Below are 16,170 nucleotides of genomic sequence, written 5' to 3'. Positions count from 1 at the left end.
ATTGGTTTGGGTCCCCATTTATTTTTATAATGCAGCATCTAGAAATGGGAAAAAGCCAAAGGCAATAATGGGACCAGAGGATACATAAGTACCTAGGATAATGTGTGGCACAATGTAGTTGTTTAGTTAGTATTTATTGAATAAAGAAACTTGAAAGTCCCTTGCTAGCTCCAAAATGTTACTCTATTAAGGTGAAGGGGTTAACACATCCCACAACATGGATGAACCTTGAGGACAGCATGCTTAGTAAAATAAGCCAATCACAAAAGGAAAAATACTATATGATTCCATTTATATGAGGTACCTGGTATAGGCAAATTCATAGAGACTGAAAGTAGAATGGAGGATCCCAGGGGCTGGGGGAAGAGAGAATGGGGAGTTATTGCTGAATGGGTACAGAGCTTCAGTTTGGGATAATGAAAAATTTCCAGAGATGGATGATGGTAATGATGGCACAACCTTGTGAATGTACTTAATGCCACTGAATTAATTGCACACTTAAAAATGGTGAAAATGGTCAATCTTATGATTCTATATTTTGCCACAATTTTTTTTAATTTTTAAACTATGTTGGGAGTCTTTCTGCGCAGGATGGGTTTGTTTATTTGTTTGTTTTTAAAGATGAAGGGGTACAGCTCAGTGGCTTGTTATGTTTTAGGGCAACATAAATCAAAGAAATAGCATTCCAAGATCAGGATTAAAAAAAGGAATAATCACAACCCAACTGTGCTTCAAACCAAAGAGATTTTAATGGTGTTTATTTCCCAAAGCCCTAATAGGGATGGTCTCGCACATGCTCCATGATTGTCTTCAAGCCAAGCCAGGTCTCTTCGGCTGTGGGCAAAATCTGATTGGCCGGCAGAAGGAAGCCATATTGACCCATGTCCCTCAGTTCAAAGGCAAATGAGTATTTGATGCCATAGTCATATGACCAGTCAATGCTTCCTCCACTGGCTTGGTCTGAAGGGCAAATGAGAATGAAGTCTGGTTATGCTATTCCCGCTGTCCTCTCCCCCTACATAACCTCTATATTAGGTTTCACCATTACCAAAGATAAGTCAGGACCTTCTGCATGGACCTTGAACGCAGGAATAGCTTCACAGAGGGTCATGCTTATGAAAAAACACAAGATTAATTTGAAAAGCAAAAGGTGTTATTCAAATGGACACTATACTTAGCCTTCCTTTGGTGTTTTTAGGAGCCTCTGGCTTCACCCACCCACTTGGAATCCTGCCTGCTCTCCTAATTGGCATCTTCTACACCTTAAGGAGGCCACCCCGCTTCTTTCTTTAGAGGAGTGCAGATGTAGACATTATTTTCTCTCATGGGAGAGGAGGGAGGACAGATAGAGTATGAGATTTGGCCTCTGCCATCAGGGAATTTTCAGCATAAGGGTGGAGCAGGTTTTATTCTGATATCAAATAGCATGCCCAGCACCTATACACGATGGGTTACACCAGTAAAGTAATGTGCACCTGTGTAACGTGTGGCCACTGACGTGACAGATGATGAAGGAAGGTGACATTAACCTACAAAGACTGATGGCAATCATGACTCAGGAGAGCTGAGCAATGGACAGGCTCTGAGGCCCCTCCCAGGGAAGGCAGGTAGAGGTCAAATGGAAGAGTTGGGAGCAGAGATGGAGGCAATCACCTAGTCCCTAAGAATGGGGCTGGATGGAGGGGGAGACAAGAGTGTTGTACCAGGAAAAAATGAGATTAGTGGTTAATATTATAAATTAACACTATAAATGCCTGTGATTTGTGTCTTTGCCTTCACCCAAATGGTTGCTGACTTGAACTGAATTTTCCTGGGTACCAAAATTACTAACTTATGCTACCCGCCTACAGCCTATCCCACTAAGAGGTCCATGGTGGACAGAACACTGGCTTCAGATTGAATCCTGATTCTGCAAATTATTAGCTGGGTCACCTAAGGCACTTACCTCTCTGAATCCCAACGACTTCATCTGTCAAATATGGATAATACTACAGTGTTTATTTCACAGGGAGAATTAAATGGGAGAACATTATGTATATGACTCCAACACTTGTTGAGCACTTACTAAAATATGTTAGGTACTATGCTAAATTGGTTGATTTAATCCCCACATGGGTCCCAAGGTGGATACTAGTATTATTCCCATTTTACAGATAAGGAAACTGAGGCTCCGAGAAATTAAGGGAAGGAGCTGGGATAAAGTATGTTGACTAAGCATTCAATAAATTTCAGTTGTGATTATAACCACCATCATCAATAAATGACTAGGATCCTATCAAAAACAGTCAGACCACATGAAAGATAAGAGGTGCCTAGAAGGGAGTAATCCACCAGGAAACTAACAAGCAACATTTATATAGCTTCTTACAGTTCACAAACACTTTTATTCTACATCCTATCTTTTCAGCCTCTCAACAACCCATTTCACAGATGAAAAAAAAACAAGAGAGGATGAGTGACCTGCCCGAGATTACTCAGTTCCAAAGCAGCAGAACTATAACTCAACATCAGGCCTCTATTCCCAAGGTCTGGGTTTTTTCATCCTCTACCTCTCTGAGAAAGAACTCAGGAGACAACTTCTCCTATTGCAGTGCAGCTCCTCAGAGCCCTTTCCAGGTGAGAAACTACCCAGGAAATGTCTCACCCACCACAGGAGTCCAGCCACCTCTTGGGTGGAGCAAAGCAGGTGTTCAGCCCAGAGCTACATACCAATCTAGGGCAGGAGGCAAAAAGTACTTAATTGGGACCTGTTCTTAGAGGCAGTGCTGGTCCAACCTGGCATGAGGCCAGAATCAAGGATAACAGAGTCAGCTCTGGGCAAAATGCAGCCTGAACTTGCTTGACCATTAATGGTCAGGTTCCAAAAGATCAGACGGAAAACCTACACATGTCTGATGCTTGCTTATTAGAAATATCTGTAACCTTACCAAGAAAAGCACACTAAACCTCAGCCTTCCAAGGTGTACCTCACTTGGACATGCCTTAAATGAGAAAGGTGAAAAAGTAGACTCTTTGTAATAAAAGAGTTGAGATCCCATGTGGAGAGCACAGGATGCCATTCTGCCGACATTCTCAACTCCAGCCTCCACTCCAAGGCTGCCCAACACAGACGGCACACATTCCTCAGCCTTCAGAGGCCATCATGGCCCTCCTCCCCAGCGCCACCAGTCAGAGGGCCCTGCTCCCCGGGGGTTCCTCTGCCAAAGCGGAGGACAATCCCACACGGAACGTGCTTTAAAAGGCTGGGGTGACTGTAAGCAGATCAGTCTTCCCAGAGACTAGCCTAAAAAATATGTCACAGGAGCTCCAAATCCATTCATTCCATTTGACTCGGTAATCTTGCCCTGGGAACATACACCAAAGAGATCATCTAAAAGAAAAAGAAGTCTGTACCAACGTGTCTGTACCAACATGCAGTCGTACCATTCGGCAGACAATACAAAGGGGCATAGCAATCTACTGGTATAACAAAAACCTAGAGTTGGAATACATAGAACTGTGCAGGAAATCACATTAATTAAAAAAGGCTGGACACAAAATAGAACACAGACACTGATTACAACTACATAAATATATTTGTGTTCACTGACAAAATTTTTAATGAAAATGAAACATAAAATGTGATGATGATTAGATTTCTTTTTTCTATAAAGTCTTTTAAAAGTCTCATAATAGCAAAAAAAAAGAAAAGAAAAGAAAAACCATAATCTGGGGGGGGAGGGAACTTTCATGATCAGTTTTTGGATTTCCATCAATTGTTCTAGATATGCTAAGTGAACTCTTGCTGCTCTGCTCTCCAAGACTACCATTAAGAAAACCATGACTAACAAGGGTGCCTTCCCTTAGGTTCCCACCACCACCCTCCTACACGTAGCTGTGCCGGTGCCTCCAGCCTGTCTGCAGACTCGCTTCTCCTATTCAAGCCTGATCTACCCAACTCTGCTTGACTCCTTCTTGTCCCTCTTCTCCCCCACTGTGGAATGGCACTGTTTACTCATTTCTTCTCTCTCCTGTATCCTCCACCTCTCCCTCTCTATTGGTCCCTTTCCCACAGTCAATAAATAAGTCTCTCATCTCAGAAAAGAAACCCTCCATTTCTCTCTCCTTCCCTTCTCATCTGGGCTCTTCCAAAGAGCAGTCCACACACCAGACCTCTGCTCTCCCGCAACCCATGGGCTCGCTCCTCCAGTGACCCTCACCGTGCTTATGAAATGGTCTGCTTATGGTCACCAATAAACTAGTGCTAAAAATCCAGGGGTAAATATTCCATCCTTGTCATAGTTGACCTCTTTGTAGCCTTTCATCATTGTTAACCACTACCTCCTTTCCAACAACTGTTCCGCCCCTGGCTTCTGAAACACAAGCTTCTCCGCCCCTCTGCCCAAGGCTCTTCCCGCTCCAAGTGATGTCCTTGCTCTCCTGTTCCAACCATCCTCTCTATGTCAACTACTTTTAAGTCACTCTCTCCACAGAATCCCAGGGCCATGTGGCCCAAAGCCTACAGGACATTCCCACGTGAAAATACTACAGTTATCTCAGCCTCAACTGCCCAGAGCTGAACTCATTCTCTCTCCAACCCCACCCCTCTTTCTCCTTCCTGGAGGTCTCCCTCTGTTAACGGCCCCGTTCAATGACCTTCAGTGAGAAACTCTCCACATCTAATGAATGACCAAAGCCTTTCGGTTTTCCCTGCTTCATGTCTCCCTAGATCCTCCATGACTGCTCTAGTGCGGACCACCACGTCCCCCTGAACAAGTCCTACTCTCGCTGCGGGAATTTCATACTTGCAGCCCATCACACTCCATCCTCCACATTGTTGCTAGAGTGTTGTATCTAAAACACGGTGCTTCAACACACTCACTGCCTGCTGAAAACTCTCCAAGAGGCTTCCAGAATCCTTTGGGTTAAATCTATAACTCCTTAACACAGCACCCAAAAACCTGAATCCCACTCCCCTTGTTCCCACTTTCTTCCAGTGGTTCCAAACATCCTTGTGGTTTGTAGAGCCCTATCATGCAGTTTCTTACTTCTCTGCCTTTGCCCACACTGTCAAAGAGCCAGAATGGCCCATTCTTTTCCCCTCCTCTAGCTGTTTGGTGAGCAGCCATCAAAATCCTGCCCTCTTCCATATGTAGCTTTTCCTGATTCTGCCACTATCAAATCCTCCCAACTTTCTAACACTTTTGTACCGCGTCTAGCCTACCACTGCACACAGCATACTGATATTCATTTGTCTTCCTGTTCGTCTCTCACATTAAACCGAGTTTTCTGTGGGTTCTCTATGTCCATAGTACTTGTCATAATGATTAGCACACAGTAGAGGCTTAATAAAAGTGTGTTGAACAGAGTGTGTGCCTGTAAGAGGCATTTGTTTCCAAAGGGTCCATGGGTGGGGGAGCACTAGGAGACTCCTGAGCATTCAACTGTCTTGAATTTCTGGGTTTGCCCATAAGGAAGTGGGGAGATCCCTTTGCGGGACTCAGAATCTGCATGGGTGCATCAGGATTTCCCGCAGCACTGCAGTTGTTTCTTGTTTCTATCCCAATCCACCGTGGGAGAGGGGAGTCTCAGAAAGTCTGACAGCAGGCTCCCCAGCTTTATTCCTGACATTGGCAGTATTCCTGACTTACCCTCCCCTTTGTCTCCCCAAATTCTACATGCACAAATGGCTCCAACAGAGTCTATCCACTGAAATATCTGGGTCCTTTTAAAGAATCACCCCCATTCTGTCCCTACAACCCAGTCCATGGCATCACTCAGGGTGTAAAAAATCCCTCTTAGCCAAGAAAGGGATAATTAATAGAAGTGGTCACTTAGGACCAAGTCTTGACAAAATCTTATTTTCAGGCAAAGAGATTCCACATAATGACAGTGAGCTGGTAGGATCTGGACAAGCAGAGAGGAACACACAGAGCTCAAATATTGAGGAAGTTCTTTGCTCCAGATATCACATAGTACCTCATGGAGGGAAACAAGGCAGGACTGGGCACCATACACGAAGACCTAGCCTTTTCACATCAGGGCACTGAAAGGCTCTGGCCCCAAATCACAGGGTGTCTACTTATTGGGCATTTGTAAAAACACATTAGATACTTACAGATGACTGAGCAGATAGGTCCCACTGTGTACTTGGTGCCGTGCAGGCTGGTCAGAGACTGGGCAGCCTTTTTGGCCACTTCATTCTAGAGTGAGAGAACCAAAGAAAGATAGATGGATAATACTTGCCTCTTGAAGATCAAATGCCCAAGAGCAGAATGTAGAATGGGGCCGTCTGATATTGGACTCTCTGGTTAATTTAGGCTTAAGCACAACGCCCTTTCACTTCAGTCATTTTCACTGAGAAGCAAACACTAGTTCACTTCTGTTGGCTTCGAAAATACAACAAAAAGACCTTCACTGTCTATTTGATCATCCAGGTGTTTGTAATAAATACACCAGGGTCATTATTTTGCCACCATCTCTCCTTATTCAGGGTTGTAGATGGAAATAGGGAGTAAGGGGCTAAAGAGAATACGTACTGACCCCAAGACGTACCCGGGAAGTTGTTTTATGTTGTTGTTGTTGTTGTTTTTTGCTAGATCCCTACATTGGCTTACCTCCCTATGACTGTCTCTTTTTCCAAGAAGTAGAGCTCAGCAAAACATTTTCCATTATTTGAGGGTTCCAATTTTGACTGATTGAGGCTTTACTGTCCTTGCTAGGGATAAATGTAAGGTCTTGAACTTGGGTCCAGGAAAACAACTGTACAATTACCAGATGGGGGAAACCTGGCTCGGCAGAATCCTCAGAGAGCCTGGGGGTTTCAGTTGTCAATGAGCCCAACATGAGTCAACGGCACGGTGCTACTGCCAAAAAACTAATGTGACCCTCAACTGTTTAAGCAGAAGTGCTAGGTCTGAAGAAGGGCAGTTATGGTCACGCTCTGCTCTGTGCTGGTTAACCCACAGGTTTTACGTTCACTTCTGGGAGCTACCCTTGAAGAACAGACTAACCAAAGCATGCTCAGAAAATGGCAAAACAGAATGGTGAGGAAACTTGGGGCCATTTTATGAGGGGTTGAAGGAGCTGCGGGTATGGATGGAGTAGGGATACGGAAAAACCTAGCAGAAGCAGGTTACTGGTCTTCAAGTGATTAATAGATTTGCTTCTTTTCAAAGGGAGCAAGATGATAAACCAGGGCTGGAAGGTAAGAACCATAAAGAGAAGGTTTGGGCTCTCTATAAGGAAGAACTCAAACAATCAAATTTGCCCCAACATGGAACAGAATCCCTTGGGAGGCAGGAAGCTGTCCAAACACAGGCTGGATGACTATGTGGCAGAGATGTGAGCATCCAGTTTGGATAATTTAAGGTCATCGAGGTCTACTAAAAATACCTTTTAGGTTCTTTTCAATCCTAAGGTTCTTTTCCCTTGATTTGGCCTTGAGTGGTAATACTCTCCATCCAAACCCTGAAAATTGCCCTACAGGGCTAACATCCAACAGATGAGATGAAAGATACACTTGAATGGGAATAATTTACTCCATTTCTGCCAGGAGCTGCTGACAATAATGTATTTGAAAGAAAGCTGACCAAAAGGTTCCATCTCAGGGTTTATCTCTAACATATGGGTCTCAAAAACCAAGCCTAAAAAGCCAAATTGGGAATATCCACACATTCTCTTCAGCTGGGGATAGCTCTTGCTCAACTGTAAGTAGCCCCCTGAGATGTCACCATCTGACTTTGGGCTGCCACCAGTTTGCTCATTTCCAAAACAAGAAAGATGACGGAAGGTAGCAAGTTAGGGAAGGGAGTGTTTGATGCCCAACATCACACACCTGTGCCACACGATGGCCGGTCACAGAGCAGAAAGCGCCAGGAGGCTATGAGGCAAAGAGCTAGGAGACGGTACTGTTTAGCACCCAGCAGCTGACAGCATCTGATTATAGATCTAAGAGCCTCAGGTCCAAATTCAAGTGGTTATTTCCTCAGCAACAGAAGCACATCCTGGGAATTTATGGTCAAATTGAAGCTCCCGCTCATCTAGATTAAGGCAACAGTAATTTCAGGAATTCTATTTCCCAAAGAAACTTAATTTGGGAAAGTCCATAACCAGTCTTTCAAATCTCTGCCTGTATCACAGTCTTCTCGGTTTTGGAAACTTACCAGCTCATCAAAGTTCTCTGACCTGGTACATGTATACCCATAGGGGAACATCAGCAGCTGGGAATAGCTGTGGAGGGTAATGAAGGCCTTGATCTTCCCGTGACTCTTGATGAAGTCCACTATGGATTTCACTTCAACTTCAGAGTTGGCATGGGGTCCACGGTAGGAATCAGAGCAAGGGTTGCTGCTGGCTCCAGGTCCTGATGGGACGCAGAAGAAACCCAGGAGGAACAGTAAGCTTTAAGGAGGTGCTGTATGGATACATTTACCATGCACCCCTAAGTTCCTCCTCTGGAAGTCAGCAAGACTGTCCCTACATTAGATGGAGTTGCTCTCTAAGGGCACAGGAGGCCAAACTGAAGTGATTCTGGACGCATCTCTCTTCTATAGAAACATGGTTCCTCTATATGGCAGAAAGAGCTATCAAATTAGATCATCTCCTCTCTGTGGGAGTTGTTGGAAGAAAAGCTAGATTTAACACTATAGACGGAATTCCTGCATTGGGTGGGAGTTGAGCAAGCTCTTTTTCTGGGATTTCTTCCAATTCTTAGCGTCCAAGAGTAGAAGATTCTATGCATCTGTACTTCTAAATCGCAAAGCCACAAATGCAAGGAACCTCTGACACCCTTTCTGCGGTGAGGAAATCACATCTGCACTTGACACAAGGCCACCTTTGGCCTTGATTTTCTCAGCAACTGGAGTTACTCGTGACTACCACAGTAGTCCACTGTGGCCTGGCCAGCGCTCTGAATGCTAGAGAAACTTCAAGGGGATCAGGAGGGACTGGGGCTCCCCAGGGTCTCTAAATGATATAGACAAAGTATAAATACAACCTGTCACTTTATTTCAAGATTATTTAATAAGAACCATAATATTTCAAGAAAAATTATCTGACATTGAATTCCTGGGCATTGTTCAGTATTTTGGATCTAATGCTTTTTTTTTATTTTTTATTTTTTATTTTTTATTTTTTTTAAAGNTTTCAAGAAAAATTATCTGACATTGAATTCCTGGGCATTGTTCAGTATTTTGGATCTAATGCTTTTTTTTTAAATACGCTAAAAAAAACTATTATTATAAGAGTGATGAATGAACTTGCCACTCATCNGGAACACAAGCAGGCGGAGTGGGAGAGGAAGAAGCAGGCTCACAGTGGAGGAGCCTGATGTGGGGCTCGATCCCATAACGCCGGGATCACGCCCTGAGCCGAAGGCAGACGCTTAACCGCTGTGCCACCCAGGTGCCCCTAATGCTTTTTTTTTTAAATACGCTAAAAAAAACTATAAATTTTAAGAGTGATGAATGAACTTGCCACTCATGGATATCCTGTCACAATTCCTGAGTGGGTCTTTTCTTGGTTCAATAACTCTCATTAATTCATTTGTCTTACAAATATTTAGTGATTGCCTTCTATGTTCCAGACACTGTACTAGGTGTTAGCAACAGTGCAGTGAAAAAGACAGTTTCTAACCTTACTGTGACCAGACCTAGTGAGGAAAAAACAAACAAATTTCAATTCTGTGATTAGAGAAACATAGGAGTTTTAACTGGTCCCTAAATGCATAAAGGAGCCCCCCAACCAGGCTGTCACTGAACCCCCAAAAATGAGAGCCACAAGTCAACAAAACCCGAGCAGCAAGCCAATATTTTCTCTTTGAATCTGTTTTGAAAATCAATTTCTTAATCCTATTTGTACTTTTTTTTAGTTTTCTTTCTCGAAACATCCAGAGATGATGTAATGCTTCTCCTCTGAATAGATCCTAACCCCCTCTAGTGGTTGGTTCAGGCCTTCCTGAGGCCTCCCGCCATTGCGCCAAGTCTTGCTCTGAAAACTCAGAAGCGAAGCTGAGCTGGGCTACAGCTTCTGGGAAAACTAAGATGTGAGACAAAATATATTAAATGTTGCTCAGAGATCTGTGACAGCGCTGCGCGCCTGTGAAGGGAATTTACTTAAGTGTTTTTCAAATAGGTTTTTAAATGGCTTCAATCCTGAATGGGCTTAGCAGGCTGACAGCACTGCAGAGCCCTGCAAAATAGCTAGTTGGCCAGACAACTTCGGGCCATCCCTGGGGGCAAGTCCCTGCGCTCACCTCCAAAACCTGCGTCCCAGTTCCGGTTAGGATCAACACCAACACAGAAGCTTCCTGATACCTTGGACCGGGTCTTCCGCCACATACGATTCTTGAAAATCCAACCGAAAGAGAAGACAGAAAAAAAAAAAAAAAAAAAGGAAGACGGTCACTCAGCCTCATGAGAAGGTCCCTTTAGAATCCTGTTCATTTCCCTTGCTCCCTCCTTGGGAATTACACTTTGGAATTACACCGAGTTCCCCTGCCCGCAGAGGTGTCAAATACTCCTCCTCTGGGGTTCTGCAAGGAGCTTCTTGGTCGTCTCACCGAAATGAGAAGTAAATAATCCCCCATCTCCTCAAATCAATACCTGCCAAACCATTTTCCGTAGGACACCAGTCCTATTCAATGATAACAAAAACAAAAAATAACAACAACAAAAGTGGGGAGAGAGCAAGAGTTCTGTGATATAATATTTCAGGAAAACATAGAGCTAAATTCGCTAATGTACTTGAGCACTTCTAAGAGTTTTCTAATGCTTTTGTGTTTTTTTATGCCGCTCCGCGAGAGGGATATGGTGGGCGGTACTTCCCAAACTTGACTGTGGAGCCCTCTATTCATAGGATATCTCACGAGACGAGTACTAGTATTTGTACGAGTTCTTTTTGAACACAGGTTGAAAAACACTATCGTAGTCAGCTCTCTCCAGAAATAAACTTGAAGCTCTGATTCACTTTGAATATATGTGGGGTCACAGTTGCCACAATGGGGTTCTGTGATAAGATTTTAAAGGGAAAAAAAAATCTACGTAACTCCTTTTAGTGATATTACAGAGGATTTCTTCTATAGATTGTAAGTAAAATGCTAAATGCATTGTACTGCCTACCCAAATCCTACTGTAATCTAATTGTCAGCAGGTAACATCCGCCTCCTCTTTTCCATCAATCCCACCACAAAAAACACAGAGAGAATTGGAACAAATCTCCTAGGTGACTCACGGTGAACACTGAGCTCTAATAGCCCAGCCTAATAGCTGAAATGGGCTCTGACCGAGGCAATATGTAAAGACATCGTGTGTCGGAATAAGAGGTGATTATAAACTCCACTATATGCCGCAATTCAAGGCCACTACTGAGAAATGACGCATTCCGCTTATGGTAAATCAAGAACAGAAAGGTTACTTTTGTTTTTTAAGTTCCTACACATCTCCATAAATTCTTGTTGAAGAATTAAAGGGTCCAGGCTTACTTTAGTTTGAGAGAACACATATCCATCGGGGTTGGTGACGGGCAGCAGGAAGATATCCATCGTGTCCAAAATGGAAGTGATGGATGGATCATTTCCATAATCAGAGGCAATCTGAGCAGAGACAACATATATGTCAATTTCACACCCCTCTTTCACCGGGGAACACAGGATGGAACATTAAGGCATGTTTTTTTCAAACATGAACTAGATACCACTGCTGGTCAATGAGAGCTTGCTAGGACTACAGCCCAGTCTCCTGCGATGCTCATGTGTTTAATATGCCAGCATCTATATTTTTATTTCCAGTCAGAATAACTTACTTATATTAAGTAAAGCCCAGATATCACTTAACCAGTCTCTCTCAAAAGTAGAATTCTTTCCATTCATTCCGGGAAAGCATTTTGCAATGGTGTATGTGGCTTATAGGGGTCTATGAACCAAAGACATTTTTTCAGTTTTCCTTCATCACCACACAGACTAGCTTTCCAAAAGTACTCACGACGAACAACAGATTACTTAAATGTGTAGAGACTTTTCTGAAGATACAGAGAACCGGTTAAATTCCATTTGGGGAATTAAATTTCTACTTGCGATCAATTGCAGTGGAGTTGAAGTTTCTGCTGGATTAAAATTTATTCATTTCCTGTGCTCAGCCATCCTAAGGCATTATTATTCAACTGTTAAATATCCATTTCATAATACCCTAAAGGTAACTGCATTTTAATTGAAGGGAAAAATGTATCAGTCGGTATGCACGTGGTTGCACATGCTTGAATGATCTGATGTGGATTGATTTCCTTTGCTCATGAATTAACATTCTGATTTATAGCGTGTCATTTTTGAATTACTTAAGCAATACCAGACTAGGTCACACCCAGCCCACTGCCCTGACTCTTAATTCCAATGAACATGTGGAAGAAAGGTATTGCAACACTCCGACTGCAAAATCAGATTTGGAACATTTTCAGAAAAACCCAAAAACCCTTACCTAATTTCACTTTGGATCTGTAGGGCAAAGTAAACTCTTCTAGCACCTGTTTATATTTTTCCATCTGAGCCCCTTTGGTGATTTTACAGATTTCTAGCACATCGCCCCTCAGCCCTCAGGGCCCGAGGCAGCAAAGCAATTTTTCTCTAGTCTGTTCTTATGCTGAAATCTGACTCCTGGGGTCCTTACTTACCACCCTCTCAATCTCTTCTGGCTGTGTCTGTTAACAGCGTACACAGTGGCCGGCAGGCCCCGGGACAGTGCCAGCATGCTGGCTGGGGCAATACCGAAATCCCAAAAAAGGTTGAACGGGCCTGCTTCCTGCCTGTGCAAAGAAAGGTTCGCTGAGAGCATCAGCCATTAGGACTGCAAAGACCGCTGAGTGGTTAGGTGGGGCCTAACCCCAGAAAGTCAAAATAATCGAGGAATTTTAGGAAAAAATGACCTTATTTGCTGTCCACAGTGCAGTAGCTTGTGTAACCCACTCGCGAGCATGGATCCCGGCGTCTAGCCAGATGGCTGGCTTGTTTCCTCCGGTGCTGAACTGTAAAACAGTGTGGAAATGTGAACAGCTCCACTGCTGCGGGCTCCTGTCCCTGCTCTTTTCCCCTGGGGCCTCGTCTGTCCCTCTTTGATGTGATTGAGAGAGAAGGAGGAGGTGTAGACAGAGACGCTGTCGATTAACTCTTATTTCGAGTGATTTTTCTGGTCCCCTGCTTTTAATATAAGTTTAAATGCAGACTAACAAGAGGGCATGGGCTTTTTCTCCTGTGATGTTCGTAAAAACTCACTGAAGATAATATAAAGACATGAAATCACTTGTCAATTTTATAAAAAACAGGTTACAAAATAGTATGATGCCTTTTTGATTCTATTAAAAGGCTAGTTCATGTGCGTATATATATGTTCACACACAAACATAAGAAAAAGGAAGAGGGGGAGGAAGAGAGAAAGAGCAAGATATACAACAAAATATGAAGAGCTATCACCCCATAGTCATGGATTTGGGAACATAAGGATGTTTTTCCTGTTTCGTTTCTCTGTTTTCCAATTTTTCCAATGATTGTGTTATTTTTGTAATAAAAGTGCTTGTGATAACCTACAGGATGGTAGGCTTTAGAGGTGCTTTCCAGAGTTTAAATTTTATGATCTAAGTGTCTCAGTTTTATTTGGAAGAGTGGCTTTGTCAATTGGATCAGTAAATGGGGAGGAAAAGATTATTTTTGCACCATCAACTTCTATCTCTGTGCTGCATTCTAAACATAGCAGATAAGGTAAATGAGAAATGCAAATCCTTGCTAAAAATTACATTTCATGGGCTTCGAGAGTTTTAGTTACAAGTGTTTCATGTCTTTTCCTCCAAAGAGCTCAATTGTAGAAAGCAGGGAACTTTCAAAAACACATAACATTCTCACCCACGAACTACCCTAGAGAAGAGAAGGCCAAGACAATCCAAGAGGGAGGAGAATCTGGGATTTCCTGGCCCAATGGTAGGAGAAGCAGGGAAGAGGAAAAAAAATTTTTTTTTAGAGAAGGTAGTAAATATTAGCAAATGTACCACGGTGTCATAAAGTAGGCAAACCACTTCTCTCAAGCCTGCTTTGGGAGAAACACTCTAGAGAAATCCATCTGTCCCAATGAGTCCGTTGGTTCTCAGCCATAACATTTCCAAATTTAGTAGGGAGTTGTGACATTATCTCTTTCTCTCTCTCTCTCTTTTTTTTTTTCCCTCCTCTTTCACAAACTCTTTCTAGGAAACCTGGTAAATAAATTTCACTCTTTTTCCAGGCAAAGTAAAAAAGCTTGAAACTACCAGCACTAAGGCTGTCAGAGGTGACAGGTTAGAGTAAAACCCTAACCTTTTTCAAACTAGCAACAAATGCCTTCGTTTTCTGGGCATTTGCCTGTGCAATTTAGTTGCCCTGTCATCCTCCCGGACACTGCAGGAACGCTTCTGTTTTCAAATGCAACTCAGGCAAGTACTTGGCGCCTTTTTTTCTTTCTTTCTTTTTTTTAATCTCTTCGTTTAAAAAAGAGAAAAAGAAGAAAAGGGAAACAAGGTATAGAACTCCCACCTTGATTAATTACAGAATACCTCCCCCATCCCCCCCTGCTCACCCTGAGGCCCACCCCCACGTCTATCTCCCCCCTTCTTCCCGAGGCCCGTACCACCTCCCCAAAGCCCCCACCTCACGGCGGGGCCCGCACCACCACCCCCATACCTCCCTCACCCTGGGGCCCTCGTCATTTCCTCCATCCCCCCTTCGCCCTGGGACACCCGTCACCTCCTCCATCCGCCCCCCTCGCCCTGGGGCCCGCACCGCCTCCCCCTTCCTCTGTTCCTATTGGCACGTTCGCCTCTGGTTCCCAGCGAACGAATCTATCAAGATGAGAGCATTAATTCACTCCTGCAGAGCTGCGTCAGCTTGCGCAGGAAAGAGAAAAAGAAAAAGAAAGGGGGGGTGGGGGTAGTGGGGAGGTGGATACTCAAAACCAGCAAGGACCGGTTAGGAAGAGAAAAGGGAAGGGGAAAAAAAGAAAGGGGAAAAAAAAAAAAAAAAGGAACCGCTCTGCAGGCAGAGCCGGGACTGATGGCCCGCCTGGGAACGGCGAGATTCTAGAAACCTCAGGAGGAAAACCCACAGCTGCACCTGTGTACCTTGAGCACGTTCATGGGCCGCTTTTCAAAAGAATGGCCAATATTCACTTTGCTCACTAGACCCGGGTGCTGAGCCACGATGTTATCCATTTCTTGGGAAATCTGAAATGTGTAAGACAAATAAGACATTTGCAAATGAATGATGTGATGCAACCATTCGTGCCTTTTCTCTCGCCTCGTTTCCATTCCCTCCGGGGACGGAGAGAGCAGCGCGGCAGATGCTGCGGGGCTGGGGACGCTGGACTCATAGCTAAGACGGGACGAGGCACCGGGCGTCCGCGGGGGCTGGAGAGGGGGCAGCCATTTTGTGGCGGCGGAGCCGGCTCGCTCCAGTTTTGTGCTTCCAACAAAATGGCACTTGTCTGGCTTGCCTGTGGCTTTCCTCAGCCCGGCACGGAGGGGCGGCTTCCCCGGCCACAGAGCTGCTTGCCCTCACGAGCAGAGGGACACAAATGGCAGTGGCACCCCCCCCAACAAAGGTGGATGTGGAGGCCGGCGCCACAAAAGGCAGCGGGGCTGGTTCAGGCCCCGGGCGACAGGGCGCCGGCCTCCGAGGCCCCTCGGTCACCGGCTCCTTGGGTTCCGACTGGCCCGGCTGATGGGAATGCTGTGCAGCGGAAGCACCCAAGCCGCGTCCACGGCCGGACCGCGACGTGCCTGGGCCTGTCTGGAGCGGACCCCGCATGAAAGCAGCCCCTCTAGCCGCTGCGGGTTCTTGCTCTCCGCGGGACCCGGACCCCGATTTGTGAGGCCAGGAGAAGGAGAGAGCGAGCGAGCATCTTCCTTTCTTCACCCCCTTGACCCCTCATTCTCTGTACTAGTTCACAGCCCCCTATCTGAAGCCATTAGGGGCCATACATATTTCAAATTAAGAAAAAAAAAATTTTTTTTTTTTTAGAAAGATCAGAGGAAGGGGGCGCCTGGGTGGCTCAGTCTGTAAAGCGTCTGCCTTTGGCTCAGGTCAGGATATCAGAGTCCTGGACGAAGCCCGGGCCCTGGCTGGCTCTCCGCTCAGCAGGGAGCCTGCTTCTCCCTCTCCCTCTGCTCCGCCCCCCCCCCCCC

The 16,170-nt window shown here is 44.8% G+C and overlaps 1 protein-coding gene across 1 annotated transcript in view; it reads right to left on the bottom strand.

The window, feature by feature from the left end:
• Positions 1–725: 725 nt before the first annotated feature.
• Positions 726–16,170, bottom strand: part of CPA2 (carboxypeptidase A2) — a 19,961-nt gene continuing 4,516 nt past the window's right edge. Inside the window, exons 5-11 of the mRNA XM_002913437.4 lie at positions 15,109–15,210; positions 12,895–12,993; positions 11,462–11,572; positions 10,235–10,325; positions 8,145–8,344; positions 6,098–6,182; positions 726–960 (exon numbers count right to left, since the gene is read on the bottom strand). Of these exons, the coding sequence (XP_002913483.1) occupies positions 773–960; positions 6,098–6,182; positions 8,145–8,344; positions 10,235–10,325; positions 11,462–11,572; positions 12,895–12,993; positions 15,109–15,210 (876 nt within the window). The 3' untranslated portion in view covers positions 726–772. The remainder of the gene's footprint in view (positions 961–6,097; positions 6,183–8,144; positions 8,345–10,234; positions 10,326–11,461; positions 11,573–12,894; positions 12,994–15,108; positions 15,211–16,170) is intronic.

This window comes from Ailuropoda melanoleuca, chromosome 1, assembly GCF_002007445.2.
Source record: "Ailuropoda melanoleuca isolate Jingjing chromosome 1, ASM200744v2, whole genome shotgun sequence".
In the NCBI taxonomy this organism is placed as follows: domain Eukaryota; kingdom Metazoa; phylum Chordata; class Mammalia; order Carnivora; family Ursidae; genus Ailuropoda; species Ailuropoda melanoleuca.
Note: the sequence above shows the minus strand (reverse complement) of the source record. Positions and strands in the feature narration are given on the sequence as shown.